General features: G+C 38.4%; 1 protein-coding gene across 1 annotated transcript in view; it reads right to left on the minus strand.

Moving 5' to 3' along the window:
• Positions 1-14,821, minus strand: part of LOC136676778 (pappalysin-1-like) — an 83,031-nt gene that overhangs the window by 25,082 nt on the left and 43,128 nt on the right. Inside the window, exons 8-14 of the mRNA XM_066653997.1 lie at positions 11,257-11,385; positions 10,981-11,072; positions 7,609-7,805; positions 3,299-3,406; positions 2,597-2,732; positions 2,049-2,262; positions 571-739 (exon numbers count right to left, since the gene is read on the minus strand). Coding sequence (XP_066510094.1) covers positions 571-739; positions 2,049-2,262; positions 2,597-2,732; positions 3,299-3,406; positions 7,609-7,805; positions 10,981-11,072; positions 11,257-11,385 — 1,045 coding nt within the window. The remainder of the gene's footprint in view (positions 1-570; positions 740-2,048; positions 2,263-2,596; positions 2,733-3,298; positions 3,407-7,608; positions 7,806-10,980; positions 11,073-11,256; positions 11,386-14,821) is intronic.

Here is a 14,821-nt window from a genome sequence, read left to right on the forward strand (position 1 = left end):
ATTAGGATTGAAATAAGGGAGGAGAGAGTAGATGCTATGGAAATCTCTCATTCCTTTTCTAAAACTTGGCTAAACCTGCATATATCCTCCTTCTCTCCCCTCTCTCTTTTGCTCCCTGAAAGGAAAACCTTGCTTTTATTTGAGCCACATGGACTGTTCCCATGGTTTCAGACTCCTCAAACAAAGTGGTTAAGGAAGAAAGACATAAAACTAGGGAGAAGTCAGCAGCAGCAGCAGCTTGGAGCCCTAAAGTTTGAGCTCCAGATGAGGGGAGTGCTGCTTCCCTTTCTGACAGCTCGCTTCACCCAACCTACGAGAGCCATAAAACGTTACTACTGATTGCTCCATAAGCACGTAAAGCATGAAAGCATGAGGACATGGTTACTGTGGCGTAGGTGTAACGTGTGTGTGTGCGTGCTACTGTATGAAAGCTGGACAAAATTATGTTTTGGAAGAATCTGGGGCAAGATTTGAAAGTAGGCGCACAGCCACAAACACACACACACACACACACACACACACACACACTCATATTCCACCTGGTGATAGAACCAAGAGTGAGAGCAGCACCTGTGTTTTGATGATGTCATCGTCCCTGTGGATTTTGAGGGTGTATCCACGGTTGCAGGTGATGGTGCAGCGTACACCGTTGAAGTAGCCCGGACTGCTGCACCTCATCTCTGCGTTATGCACCAGAGGTTTCTGGCAGTCAATGGCATCACACGAGTAATGCACACAACTGAGAAAAAAAGTATCAACATCAATTAATAAATGCAATTAGGTCCAACCAAACAGACTAATCATTCTACATGAGTAGCTAAAACCAGTGTAAACTACAGGCTAGTGACACTGTGACTATTCTACCCCTTGCGTGGGGTGAAATACTGAAGTAGTCCATAGGTCAAGTTCTTAAATTAGTTAATTAAGTAATATTATTATTTATTCACGGCTGTTCATTGATACATGTTCTGTGTCAAGTTTCGATTCCCAATTTTGAACAGTATTCAGGATGAAATTGTTATTGTAATAATTTATTTATTGTAACCCCAAGTTCTATAAAGTTTTCTAAATCATTATGAAATAATCAACATCTCAGTTCATTATTGATGACACTTACAGAAAAAAAAGATAATTCTTTGTCCACTTTAATATAAGACTATCTTTATAAATAGTTTCAAACATGTTTATGTTATGGTTATCAATTAGTGTCTGAACACCTTACAAATCATTTGTAACACATAGAAAGAAAGGGCAAAAGTGACCTGATGTTAAAGTGCATCATATTATTATTAATGTTTAAAAAGGCATTCTGTTAGTGGTTAATTCATTAAACTTGGTGGTCAAATGGTTAAACGTATTAACAAATATGTGAGGCAGCTCACAGGCTTAATGCTGACTGATGGAGAAGACAATATAAGGTAAGTATTTGGCAAGTTTATCAGCACAGATTGGTGTTGGTTCATTACTTAAACAAGTCAATGTTGCCCTACCTCTCTGTGTTTTAGCTGATTATTAATGACTGTTAAGATGGGTATCCAGTTCTTAATATTTGATAGCTTCCTTCAAATAACTTGAAACCTATACCGTTTAAAACTTTTCATTTGTAGTTTAAATAATGTTTTGCTTTCATTAGGAACTGTGTATTTCTACACTATTTATATAAACATATAGGCCTAACAGATTGAGAATATGCAGGTATTTCATAAAGCAGTTGACAACAAAATGAAGAAAACTAGAAGGCAACTTCAAATAAACATTAGTGAAAATTGAGCTTCAGAAATAAACAACTTAAAATGTGTTGTTTAGGTTTAAACATCGCTGTTTATTTAATGTTGCAACAAAGCTTTTTCACAAAATTGGAATGGTTCAGATAAACACAGTAAAAATGATTTCATACGGAAAATGATTTAAAATCCTAAACTGTTCATCATTTACAGTATGTGTAGCTAATATTGCAACCTTAGTGGTTCCTTAGGCATAACATTTTTCATGACACCAAATGCCTTTGCTTCAAGCTAAAATTTTTTCTGTTGAAGTCAAAATCTCACCTTTGGCCCATGGGGTTGTAGATTTCATTGCTCTGGCAGCCGCTGATCGTGATTGGGTCAAAGTACTGGAACGAACGCAGACCTACACCTGAGATGGCCACCAAGGCTGATCGGAAGCTGACCACAATGGCCTTTGTCCTGTAGAAGGCCATGCTAAGATCATGACTCACAGGAATCACCAAAGGATTGTTCCTGCAACTCAGCCGCCATTCGCCTAAAAGGTTTAAGAAGTACAGTGTAAATATCTATCTCAAAGCATTTGAAGTATTGTCTAATGTATGGTAGAAAATGGTGGTGCATCAAATCAGTGGTTCTTAAGTCTCAGCATTAAAAATGTTAAATAAAATGAAGACAACTTTTTACTTGAGCAAGATATTTAAAAAGCACAGTTACCAATTAATGACTTTAACCTTGACTTGTGTTGCATAGGCTTTCAACACATGTGAACACACTGACAGTGAATACATTTTTTTGCCGTTATTGCATTACAAATCTGTTCTTCTTTCCAAGCATGTCTGTAGTAAGAGCATGTTTGAAGCCAGACAGACCAAGGTTGTGGATTTGTTCCTTGGTGTCCACTAGATGAACAGTGACGTTGGCTTGGGTCTGGTCACTGTAGGCAGTCCCGTCTGCAGCTAGGTGGATGATGACTGCAGCAGCAACCATGGGGTGGGCATAGTATGCCTTAAAAAATGAGATTAGACAGCAAATAGTTACAAAAAATTGAAATAATAACTAAATTACAACCTGTAAATGCATTTGTCTTTTTTTTTTCTAAAACAGCCCAGCCAAGTCAAATCCAGGTCAGGAATTTCAGCTGAAGACTGTGATGTGGAAGCAAAGTTGTATATGTATCAATTAAACAGTGAAGATGAACTGGGACAGGGACCAGACTGTTTAACACATTAAGGCTGAAAAAAATTAAACACCTATTGATTTGGTATAAATATGAATAATACATTTAGAGATATTTTTCTTCTGACAAATTAAAAGCAAGTGCTTATATACAACTAAATCACAGTGCATAGAATAATAATAACAGAACACGTGAATATTTTATGCAGTGATACACAATATGGAAGCTCAAAGAAAGATCAGATTCTACACGAAAGATACATTTCATGACCAATGTGTGCATACATGCATTTTAGCTCTTCTGGTTATTGATTGGTAAAGTGTCTAATACCAGTAAGGCGTGTATGCGCGTGTGTGTGTGTGTGTCCTCAACATAACTCATTGTAATTTCTTACCTTTAGCCAATACTTGTGGATCCTACTGTGCAGCTGTGCTTCCTCACATGGAAACCAGGCATACTGCGATACTCCATCAGATAGATCAAACACCTTTGACTGACAACTCTGAGATCACACACACAAACACATACACTGCATCAGAACATTCTGCATAAAGTCCAATTTACAAAAACATTTAGGTGTCCATCATAACATCATACAATTCTCGTTGCAGTCAGCTCTCATTCAGAGTTACACATTTTAACTTAAAAATCTTTAAGGGTTATTCACAATCAGCCTCATATTTTCAGCATCTTTCCGTGAAGATGTTAGGAGTTTTGAATGAAGTTCTCACTCACAATAGATTTCTACCCACAAACACGCCCACAACAAATCAACCAATATTGTTGAATAAATAAACAGAAGAAAGGCATTTGCTAGGATGAGGTAAAGGAATGGAGCTTGATCAGCAGCCTATAGCCATTTCTGTGAAAACTTCTGGCTTTAATTAAACAACCTCAACAAGTAACAGAAGAAGAATAAAGCCTTCCAATTTTCTACATTAGAGGACATGTTAAAGTGAATTATAAACACAGTACCTGAAGGAGTGCACAGTGGATGTCAGTAATGATGGAGGTCAGCCAGTCTGCATTTCTGTATCAGAATGTAATTTAGAACATCTGGAGGCTCACAATTAAGCAGAACCCTGGCAAGGTCAGACTGCTGCTCCAGATCATAAAGAAAGGCAGCAAAATGGAGGGGACGGGCAGACGGACCCCAGGGGCTTTATATATCCAACATCTCTGATTGAGAATGCTAATCTAGGAAATCAAAATCTAGATCTCAAAAAGGAATGTTTCAGATGTCTGAGTATCTGTTTGAGGTACTAGATTGGGTACCATTAAGCAATGTTAAAGCTGTAATGCAACTAAGACCTCCTAAATACTTGTGGTGTGTTTTAAAGCCAAAGGTTTTGAATAAACACTCAAACGTCCAAATTGCCCAGACCATACAAGTTGGACTCAATAAACATGAAGCTGCAGCCCTAAAACGATCCAGTCACTCTGACTTATTCAATTCCAATGACAATTGCAAGCAGCACGCCGATTATTGTACATAAGCTTTCAGACCACTCTTGTTTTGAACCCCCTGAACCCAAGTGTGGGGTGACAGCACTGCGACGCTAGGTGACACTGGAGAGCCGCCTGCTGCCCAAGACCGTCAATGGCACTAATTATGCATACTGTGTGTATGTGTGTGTGTGTGTGTGTGTGTGTGTGTGTGCGTGCATGTGTAACAGGAGCTCAGAAGCACTCCACCACAGCAGTGGGAATGGCTGGCCTGTCTGCTGTCTCTGCACAATGGATGTCCCCAGAATTTTTGGAGTAGTTTATAGCGGGAATTTTATGCCCTGTCAGCAATAGAGTCACGCTGGTAAGTGAATGTCTGGCCTATACATTGCCCCTGTTTTCCCCCACCCATTTTTCTCGCAGTTCCAGCTCTACTGTTCATAAGCATTCTGCACAATCAGGCCAATTACTTAAAGCAGACACGACACTCTATCACAATCTAATAAACTAAGCAAACACAAATTTGTGATACTAACATATGATATTCTGAAATGTAGCTTGAAATAAAACTCTTCCATGACTTTTGTTTGTTTTGAACTCTTAATTGGACCAACAGAACTCTATAAGATATTTTTTCCATCTAAATTTTTCCAGAGCAGCAAAACGCAACAGTGAAATATTTAGCAATGACAGGAATGGGAGAAAGTTGTGCACGTCTACTGGGAGCAATACCTCTATCCTGTGAGGAGTGCCTCTTCTTTAGCATAACATACAGTACTAGCCTCTGTGTACCCCCCCACCTTCTTAGTCCTCACATTGATTCATGAATTCCTCTGCCTTACACTCAGCACTGCAACTCTAGATGCTGCTGCTGCACACAATAACACCCTATATATGATTACTCATCCTGATAGAACTCCAGCATCAATCACAGGCTAATGCCTGCTCCACTTGAAACCACAAGCAGGCATTTGTCAAGCCATTTCTGTTTCCATTCATTTTCTGGAATATTCCCATTGATTCTCAAAGCCTACGCCTTTTTGATGCCTCATTTTTCAAGTACAAGTATTCTGCTTCACTGTGAGCCAAAATACTTGAGGTTTTGATACCACTGTCCACAATCAATGCAAACCCAGGCAAACTGGCACTTTGCTGCCACTGATTGTTGCTTCCAGGATATAATCCTTTGTTTACGAATCTATGAATGGCAGATCAAGACATTTCGAAAGTGTTTCAGAACTTGAAGAGAAGCAAGCATGTTGTAGTTCTGAAAAGCTTGACTGCATCTTAAGAAAAGTAGCCTGGAGACCTCCAGAATGAGTAGAAAACATTATAGAAATGTGTTAAATATATATTTTTTATATCTAATAACCATATTTTTGTGCTATATTCTGTTATAGGACAATATCATTTACTTAGTATTTTTAATATTATTGCATTTTAATATTCAAAATATCACTAAAGTAATACACAGAAGGGAATACACTCTTGAGACAGTTTATACAACACCTTACACAACAACTAAAAATCGAGAAAATGAATTCCTTAGTAACAATGAGGTTCAAATATCTTCTGTGAAAAATGTCTCTTTGACTCCATGCTATAAATCCTAAGGTTTTGCACAGCAGGATTGGAATGGTTTTCTGACATGATTAATTTGGGAGAGGAGACAATTTTGTGTGCATGGGCTATTTGCTCTACAAACAGCATAAAAGGGAGGAGAGTTAAAACTTGGCCAAAAAGTGTGTACAATTAAAAATATTTCATACTGAAATCTCTAGAGAAAAAAACAAACCACAACTTTAAGGCACCGGTTTTGAAAAAGCCTGTGTTCTACAGTTAATTTAAATGTGTGTGGGATTTTAACAGTATTTATTCAACAACTAATTGTTGTCAGAGTCTACACATAAACTTAGTTAGATCTATTGTCATGAACAGGAATAATGTTACAGAATTAATGCATTATTATAAAGCAGAATAAATGTATGTGTGCACAAATATGTGAACATGTATGGGCATTGTGTGCAGATATTTGCACAAGAGGCATATTCAGACATAAACATTTACACAAACATGAAAAGGAAGTAGTTACATTTAATCAAGTAGTAAGAGATATTTAGAAGGATTAAGAGGTTCTACTGGAGTTTTAAAACATACTCGGTACTCAGTAGTTTTGAGCTGCTGCTTTTGTTCTTCTGCTTAACCGATTAAACTTTATTTACTTTTACTTGAATGATTATTTTACACAAGTAACTATACTATCACTTGAGTCTGGTTTTAGATTACTCTACCCACTTGCATGTGTACGCTAGGGGGCAGTGTTAAGGCCAGAATGTACAGACAATGAAGAGAAAAGTCAATACTCGTCTCACTGTTTTCAAGAAACTGTCAGGATGGACAGTTACACACCTATATTCGAACTGATACAAGTGATTTTGTGCCAGTTCTGGTCGGCTTGTTTTGCTCCAAACAGTACTACAATTTCAATCAGCATTCAGTTGCTCGACATTTCCCAGCACACATGCTAAATATATGAAATCTACGCATGTTTCTGAGATCAGCACTTTGTGGCCTGTGTGCTCCTGCAAACTGCATTTAACCAATGCACTACATAAACAACAAATCAGTCTTTTAAGGAACACAGGTGAAACAGGCATCTATACAGACACCGCTAACAAATACATACATTTGTAGCAATTTATCTGCACATTTCCTGTTAAAATAGTAAGAAACAGTACAGCAAAATTATGTTTTTAAGCAAAATATATTCACAATAATTCTATTAGTCAGATTATCAAAGGCCTTCCAGTATTAAATAATACATAGAAAATAAATTCTTTTTTTAGAGTCCATTATTAAAGCTTTCACAACTCAGGATGATCCCTCAGGATCCCTAAAATGAAATGTATTACTTTTTAAGACATTTCAATGTCACTTCAGCGAGTAAACCTCATACCCATATTGTGTGACATTGTGTGTGAATGTGTGACAGTTCAAACAGAATCCAACCAAATTCTACATTTTAATATCACAGTATCATGTGACACTATATGTGTTTTTTTTTTTACGCATCGAGTTTGGACTTCAGTGACCTGCACTTGAAGACCTCAGGTGTATATCAACGAATACATTTCAATATTGCATAAAAAATGAATGTGAATTTATGATAATTTACTATGAAATTTTTATGTGTCTGAAAAACATTTTTAAAATGTGTGATGTTCCATGAGTTCTTACATGTGAGCGTTATATTCTCACCTTTGTCACGGCAGGATACCCAACAGCCACCTCTGCAGGGCAATGCACCCTGTGCTCAGTGGAAACCTCCACCCCTGTGGCCCACTGGTCCAGGAAACCACTGGGTGTGTAGAGCCCACAGTCCCTCACACTGGTCTCCCGCTCAAAATCCTCACACACACCGTCCCCATCATAGAAGTAACACAAGCTGGGCTCATCTGTAATCAATAGCAAGAGAGATAAAAGGAAAGTGTGTAAAAGCATTTGAAAACTATATATATATATATATACACAGTACTTTGCAAAGTTTTAGGCACCAGAGATTATGAGACTTAAAGGGCTATCAAACAACAAATTACACCCAACATTAGAATAAAACCAAATACCATTATTCCAGTGAGTGTGATACTCTGTGTGTGAATTTTTTTGTTTAATTTTTTCCAAATCTCTCCTTGTTATTTGAGGTTATCATCCAATACCTAGTTTTAACAGTTAATAACTAATGATTTTAAATAATGTGTGCTGTTGATTTAACAAATTTATGCAATCAAGGAGAATCTGAATAAAACATTGTCCTTCAAACTCATTCACCCCTACTACTTTATAGAGAGAAAAAAATGAATGTATATTTATTTGGTTTTGTATTATTTTTTTGTATTGGCTGTGATAATATATATAACTTTATACAAGCACCACTCTTACAAAGAAGGCATTAGTTTAAATATATGTAATTATCTTAGGTGCCTAAGACTGCTGCACAATATTGTCTATGTAATATTTCGTTGTCATATTTTCTCAAACTCCAAGAACCTGTATCTGAATTGTTAATGTTTTGCTTTAGTTACTAAAGAAGTCAGTTTTTTTTAAATGAGTTACAGACTTCTCAGTAGTAAGTCAAGTCAGGTACATGGGAACACAGAGCAAAATCTAGAGACAACTGCAGAATCCACTTGAATTCAAAGAAAAACATACTATTTTACTCATGACTCGTGTGAACATATAGCACACTATGTTTTTTATCATTTAATAATTAATGCAAGGCATATTAATGCATGTTTATGGACATCACCCGTTTTTGAAAAGGTCTTAGCGGAAAGGTATTTTTGGATTTGACAATATTATTCAAGTAGGCAAAACTGCAGTTCTGTAAGTTGCTCTGAATAGAATACATAAATGTACATGTAATAAAATAAAAAAGGCCTCTAATAATTTGTATCACTGTATTTTGCTAACAGTATAGTAGAACAACTTATAATAAATAATAAATGATTTCTGAAATGGACAAACCTGGTGACAGAGCTCTCGCAAATATATAAAAAAAATCCAGTTTGCAAAAAAAAATCCCTTGGTGGAATTGTGGAATGTCATGAAGAGCAAGGGGGGGTAAAGTGGATAAAGTGGGGGTCTAGTCTGGTATGCTGATATGCCCTGTTCCAGTGTTTTCCTGAACCTTGTGGTGTTAGGAAGCTTGCAGACATGTGTGACTGATACTCAGTCATCTCTCAGGGCTGCAGGGAAGTGTTTGGAGCCTTAGTGAAGTTTTGTCACCTGCTCTAGTATTCGCCTGCCTGCTTCTCAACAAGAGCCACAGAGTGCCACTGAACTACATCAGTGGCCAGGAAACACGTTTTCAGGATATCCACTTATCAATGTGAGCACCCCTTTCCCTGGCAGAGCTGTTCACTATGTAAGTGAATAGGATGGCAGGAAAAACAAGCAGTATCTTCAGGCCCACAGCAACAGATGTAAATCAGCCAGAGGAAGCCATGGTGCGTGCAGGACACTGGGATTCAAAAAAGTGCCTCATTGCCACCCTTCCCGTGCTAAAAATCCCTTTTTTCGTTAAACTTGCAATGTGTTACCAATGCCTCTCATGTGACACATTGGAAAACAGCCCTGGAAAGTACTGTGGCAAGCGACAGAGGTTGGGCTCCAAAAATACTTGTGCTCCCTGTCAGCTTTGCGTTGGTGCTGGTTCAACACAAGTCTGAGTCATACAAAAACATCAAGATGCGATAAAGCTGAGGAATTAGCTTCATGCCACATTTTTTTACCACTTGGAAAGTAGCAGTGGATAAAGTGCGGAAACATGAAGTCATGTCATAAACTGTTTTTGCACAGTCCTTTTGGTGTCTGCTGAATCTTGTAATACTAGTGCAGCTACCTCCAACTGTTAAGGATCATCTCTAAATTATTCAATGCAGTTAACATTTAATCAAGATATATGACCTTTCCAGAGAAAGCTGCTGAAATAGCAGGATATGGAAGAAAATGGATAAAAAAGGGGGGACACAATGGCCTGGGTCCTGTTGAAGTGGCAGACACCTTCTGCTAACTGTTCCCCAGAGAAGGTGCCATCAGTCAGACCATGGTTCAGCACTTCTGTCAGAAGAACAGGATAGACAAAGGGTCATGTGTTGAAGAGAGATGTGGGCCATTAGGGAAAGCCTACACTAGTCCATTCTCCACACACAGTGACCTTACAGAGGTGTGAGTTCCCTTTTGCTAGCTTCATCTGTTCTGATACATCAGAAAAAAACAACAGCCCCAACGGTTAACAAGCACAGGAATGTAAAATGCTGACATACGATTTTCTTGGGGAAAGAATGGGGTGTTCGCTGAGTTTCACTACCTGTGAAAGACAAATCCATTGATCATCTTACAAGTGAGCGACTCAATGGTCTTCTGAGGACAGTTGCTAATTAAGCTGTGACATCTGAGTAACTTCAGAGAGCAGACACTTCTACAGGTGTCTCAGGTCATCCCTTCAGGAAGCTGAATATACATTCAAGGGGAAACTTCAAAGGTATTCTTTAGCTAGTCCCTTTCTGTCTGTGCTCTATTTTCAGCCCACTTCTACCACTTGGTCCCATTCACATGTTCCAGTCTAAATAGATGAATGAAAACACTAACAAAGCAAGTAGTAAAAAGACATACAAAAACCTATGCCTTAGAATTCATTAGAATTCCCATTAATTCAATTGCATTAAGCACAGTGCAATGGGATTAGTCGGAAGTCTTTGTAGAATGACAGTAGCTGGCACTCTGGTCTGAGTGGTCTTTGTGAAGAGATTTCACATCATGTCATTTAGAGGGCCCAATCACTAACGTTCAGCAATTAAGTTGCGACATTAGCATTACAATTCTACAAAAAAACAGGCTGACTAAGCATCCATTGGACAGCACAATAGGACTTTGATACTTTCTGGTGCATTGATGGTTTTTGAAGTTATTGTGTCTCGTGAGAAGAGAGAAAACTCAAAGTGAGTGACGACACTTAAAAAGTGAAAACTGAGAAATAGACAAATAATTACTGAGGTAATATATTAATTAAATCTAAAAATATATACTGCTTATTGTCCCAGACCTAGTGGTTTACACTGTGAAACATACCAACACAGTTAAACAAAGGCTCTTTTTTGCACTGGTTGGAACAACCATCTCCATTGGCAAAGTTCTTGTCATCACACTGCTCTCCTAGATACCTGAATGACACACAACAAATGGAACACTTAGTCAATGTCTTGAGAGAAGAATGAACATATGAATATAGCCTACCATACATTTTGCTCATCAGTATTAAAGATTTCACCAACAGAAAACATGTTTTCCTGAAAGACAAAAAATAAATAAATAAAAATTTCTTGTCATGGGAGTAATATTTCTTACTTTTGGACAAGTCCGTCTCCACAGTAGGGTGAGCCCAGCTGATGTATGAGCGGAGGAGATGGCTCACTCTCTGCTCTCTTGGACACAGTCAGCACATGGTAGGTGTATGTCTCCCCAGGCTCTACATCCCTGCAATGTACATCCACCGTTTGACAGGTCATTCAGTTTTGTGGCCTTCTAAATCATTTCATTTCAAATAATTTATGAAGTTACATTTAAAGGGACACTCCAGCCAAAGTAAAACATGCAACCATTACTATACAATTGCTGTAAACAGGCCTACTCATCCACAATGATGGTGTTACAATAGACTCTAAAGTATAAACTTCCTGTTTAATTCCCTTCTGTCAGAAAGGTTGAAGGTGAGAACAGTTATGACAAAATACATGTGTTGTGGGGCAAATATTTGAAGCTGAGCAACAAAATTTTTTTTTTTCCTTCAGAAGCTGTTTACTTCATGGAAATTTCAACAGTTAACATTAGTCAAATCCATACATTTCTACATAAAAACGTATAGAAAATTTGAATTGGCTCTATTATGACACAAGCATACAGCACATATCTGTGAAATATTAACTTCATAAGAGATGGAAAATATATACATAACCGTTATTGTAAATCTAAAGTAAGAATGTGGTGTCATAAGCCGTTCTGGACAATTCATAGCCTATTACCATCATTTAAAGTGTGGTGTATGTTTTTCAGATAATGTTTGCAACACAGTGGCAATATGTATGATATAAGATGATATGTAGAAAAGTTGACTATATTAGCCAACAATATCTGACTGAAATACATTAAACTAAAAGAAAAAAGGCACAAAATAATATGATATTATAGAAAGGTACAAAGTGTACATTACAATAGAAGCTTTGAGAACCCAACACTGGACAGTAATACAACCCTTAGGTCCACAAAGAACTAGACTCAGCTGTATTTCTGCAAAGTAAAGCCCCTGTCATATTCAGGGAGGCTGCGCTGGGATCAGCAGAAGCCCCGGCCATTCGGCCTAACTCACTTTGGCATAACAAAGCACCAGCAGAGCTGCCGGGTGGGCTTCCCTGCCCCCATTAACCCTCTTCCATAACCCCGGCCTCCCCGTACCTCCCTGCTCTTCCTCCTTTCCCCCATTGATCTTCTCCCCCACAATGAATTTCCAAGAACAGAGAGACCGAAAGGGAGAGTGAACGTGGAGGCCTGAAGAAGGCAGGATCAAATGCAGAGGCAGGGGAGGGTGTGGGGCGCTTTGTGCGAGGACAATACTGCCAGCTCCGTGTCTCATTAGTCCCTCAATTCCCCTCCCCGATTCCTGCACGTCTTCTAAGAAGCTGACCTCCTCCCACACCTCACTGCAGCTGCCTGCAGGAGTCGGGTTAATGAGAACATTTTCGGCAGGGCTCAGTTAGGCCTCTCCAAAGCCGTCCAATCCACAGATATGCCTCTCAAATCCAGAGCACATTCGTGTGGGCCATATATCGATACATTTGCCAACGTCTATGACTGATTGAGTCATCAGATTTGTAGTGTCATGCACATTCATGTTCGTCATCTTAATATTAATATGTATGCAACATATGTTTTTTAAGCAGTATTATATATCCAGTCCCTTCCAATTCCAGTCTGTTCCAATTACTGAGAGTAGAACTTAATATTTTAAACACGGGCATCATTTATTTAGGTTCTATATCTTATATTTTCTCATATTTGTAGCTTTTGTTTCTCAAGTGCTGCTCTTTTCATTTCATAAAAGGTGGAATGACAGTGAAAGTAGCAAGTTTTGACCTTTCACATTGGGGTTCATATGAACGTAGTCTGCCTCTTTTACCCTCAGGATAACTCATAAAGCAGAATGAAAAACGAAACCAGCTGCAGCAGGTAGATTCAGTGCAAGAAGCCACAACACGAAGCCTTATCCCTGCTGGCTTTTGTCCGGTAGCAGATTTCTAAAACAGTCAGATATGTGGGTCAGCATGTCTCAGTGGCGTGAGAACAGCAGAGAGCAAAGAATACTCTGTTAAAAGGATACAAGCAAAATCTCATCCAGCCCAGAAGCCATGGAGCCGGAGGACCTGAACCTGCTGTGTGGTCATGCAGTAATGTTTTTCTAAGACATGTTTGTTGTGATCAGGCAGAAGTAACTCCAAAAGGGTCATGCAGCTATACTTAATAAGCCGCAGTGATTCCTGAGGTAGACTGCTGGCTTGACTTACATCAAGAAGAAAGTATATCTTGCCCGTTGAAAGAAGTAAGTATCAATTTAAGCATCAGTGTCAAGCAGCTAGGTTTCACAGTTGTGGTTCCGCTGGTTGTTGGAGAAACTGTAATCTTTTGCTGTAAATAGATCATCATGTACTGCAATCTATGCTCAGCAAGAACTATGACCCTCCACATTAATGTTTATCCAGTTCAAATTAGAAAATTGGAAGTACAGCATTCAAAGTAAAATTATATTAACAAGTACAATAACCTCTTACATTTAAATTACACAAGAGGAACTCAGGAGCTTAGAAATGCACAACCTTACGTAGCTTAGAACATGAGACAAATATCACTACCACATTTACCACTATACAGACTGGAAATACAGTAATCTGTCAGTGTCACTTTTGTGTTTTGATTATGACTAACATTGAGTTTCAGTGATTTGCACTGGAATATGAGCTACAGGCAATGATATCATCTGGCCACACACAGCAAACAGTGTTTAAAGGAGAATGTCCAGTCCAGCCACAAGTGGTTAGCTAGCAATAGGTTCATCACACCCATGACGTTTTAGCTAATGATTCGCTAACATAAATATTTTTGACATTTGTGGATTTTTGCCTTTTGTAAATATAATGTTTTCCTTCATAATAATAACAATAATTATTAAAATACAGGCCTTAATAAACTTGGCCTGTTAGCTACAGGTTCTTATCTTTTGACACATACACCCCACTTCCACATATGCATGGTAACCCAGAAATGTTCAAGAGTTTACCTGGAGGTGCTGTATGTGTGAATGCAAACACCCGCAATATTCGTCCTGCACATTAGCCGGACATTATTCCGCTAGGCTCCTAGTAAAGGCTCATAAAGAGAGTCAGGTCAGGTGAGGATGGAGCCACAAAAGTTCAAGAATATTTCCGGCATGTGCTCCACAGGTGCCACCACAAGCCAAAGCAAGCAGAATATTTCCCGCTGCGAGACCTCATCTGACACGGAAAATCTCCCGATGCATGCTGTGTGTGTGAAAGGACCACTTCAGGACTTCTCCAGACCAAATGCTCCAGAATTTCTCTAGAAATTCTCTGAAGTTCATGATTGAAAGAGGCTCTACAGATGACAGAGCATGTGCTGAAGCAAATAAACAAACATGCATTACTCATTGCTGCCCTCTAACCACTAAAGCAGCAATCAGAATCTTTTAAGCTCATTCATAAGACCATAGATATGCATGTGTAGTAAAATTGGTCTGATATAAATAAATAAATACATTTAAAAGAATACTGAACTGAAAAATGTAGATTTTCCATTATTAATTTTTGTCACGCTATTATATTTACAGCAGTATTTCTTACCCTGG

The sequence above is a fragment of the Hoplias malabaricus genome, chromosome X2 (genome assembly GCF_029633855.1).
Source record: "Hoplias malabaricus isolate fHopMal1 chromosome X2, fHopMal1.hap1, whole genome shotgun sequence".
In the NCBI taxonomy this organism is placed as follows: domain Eukaryota; kingdom Metazoa; phylum Chordata; class Actinopteri; order Characiformes; family Erythrinidae; genus Hoplias; species Hoplias malabaricus.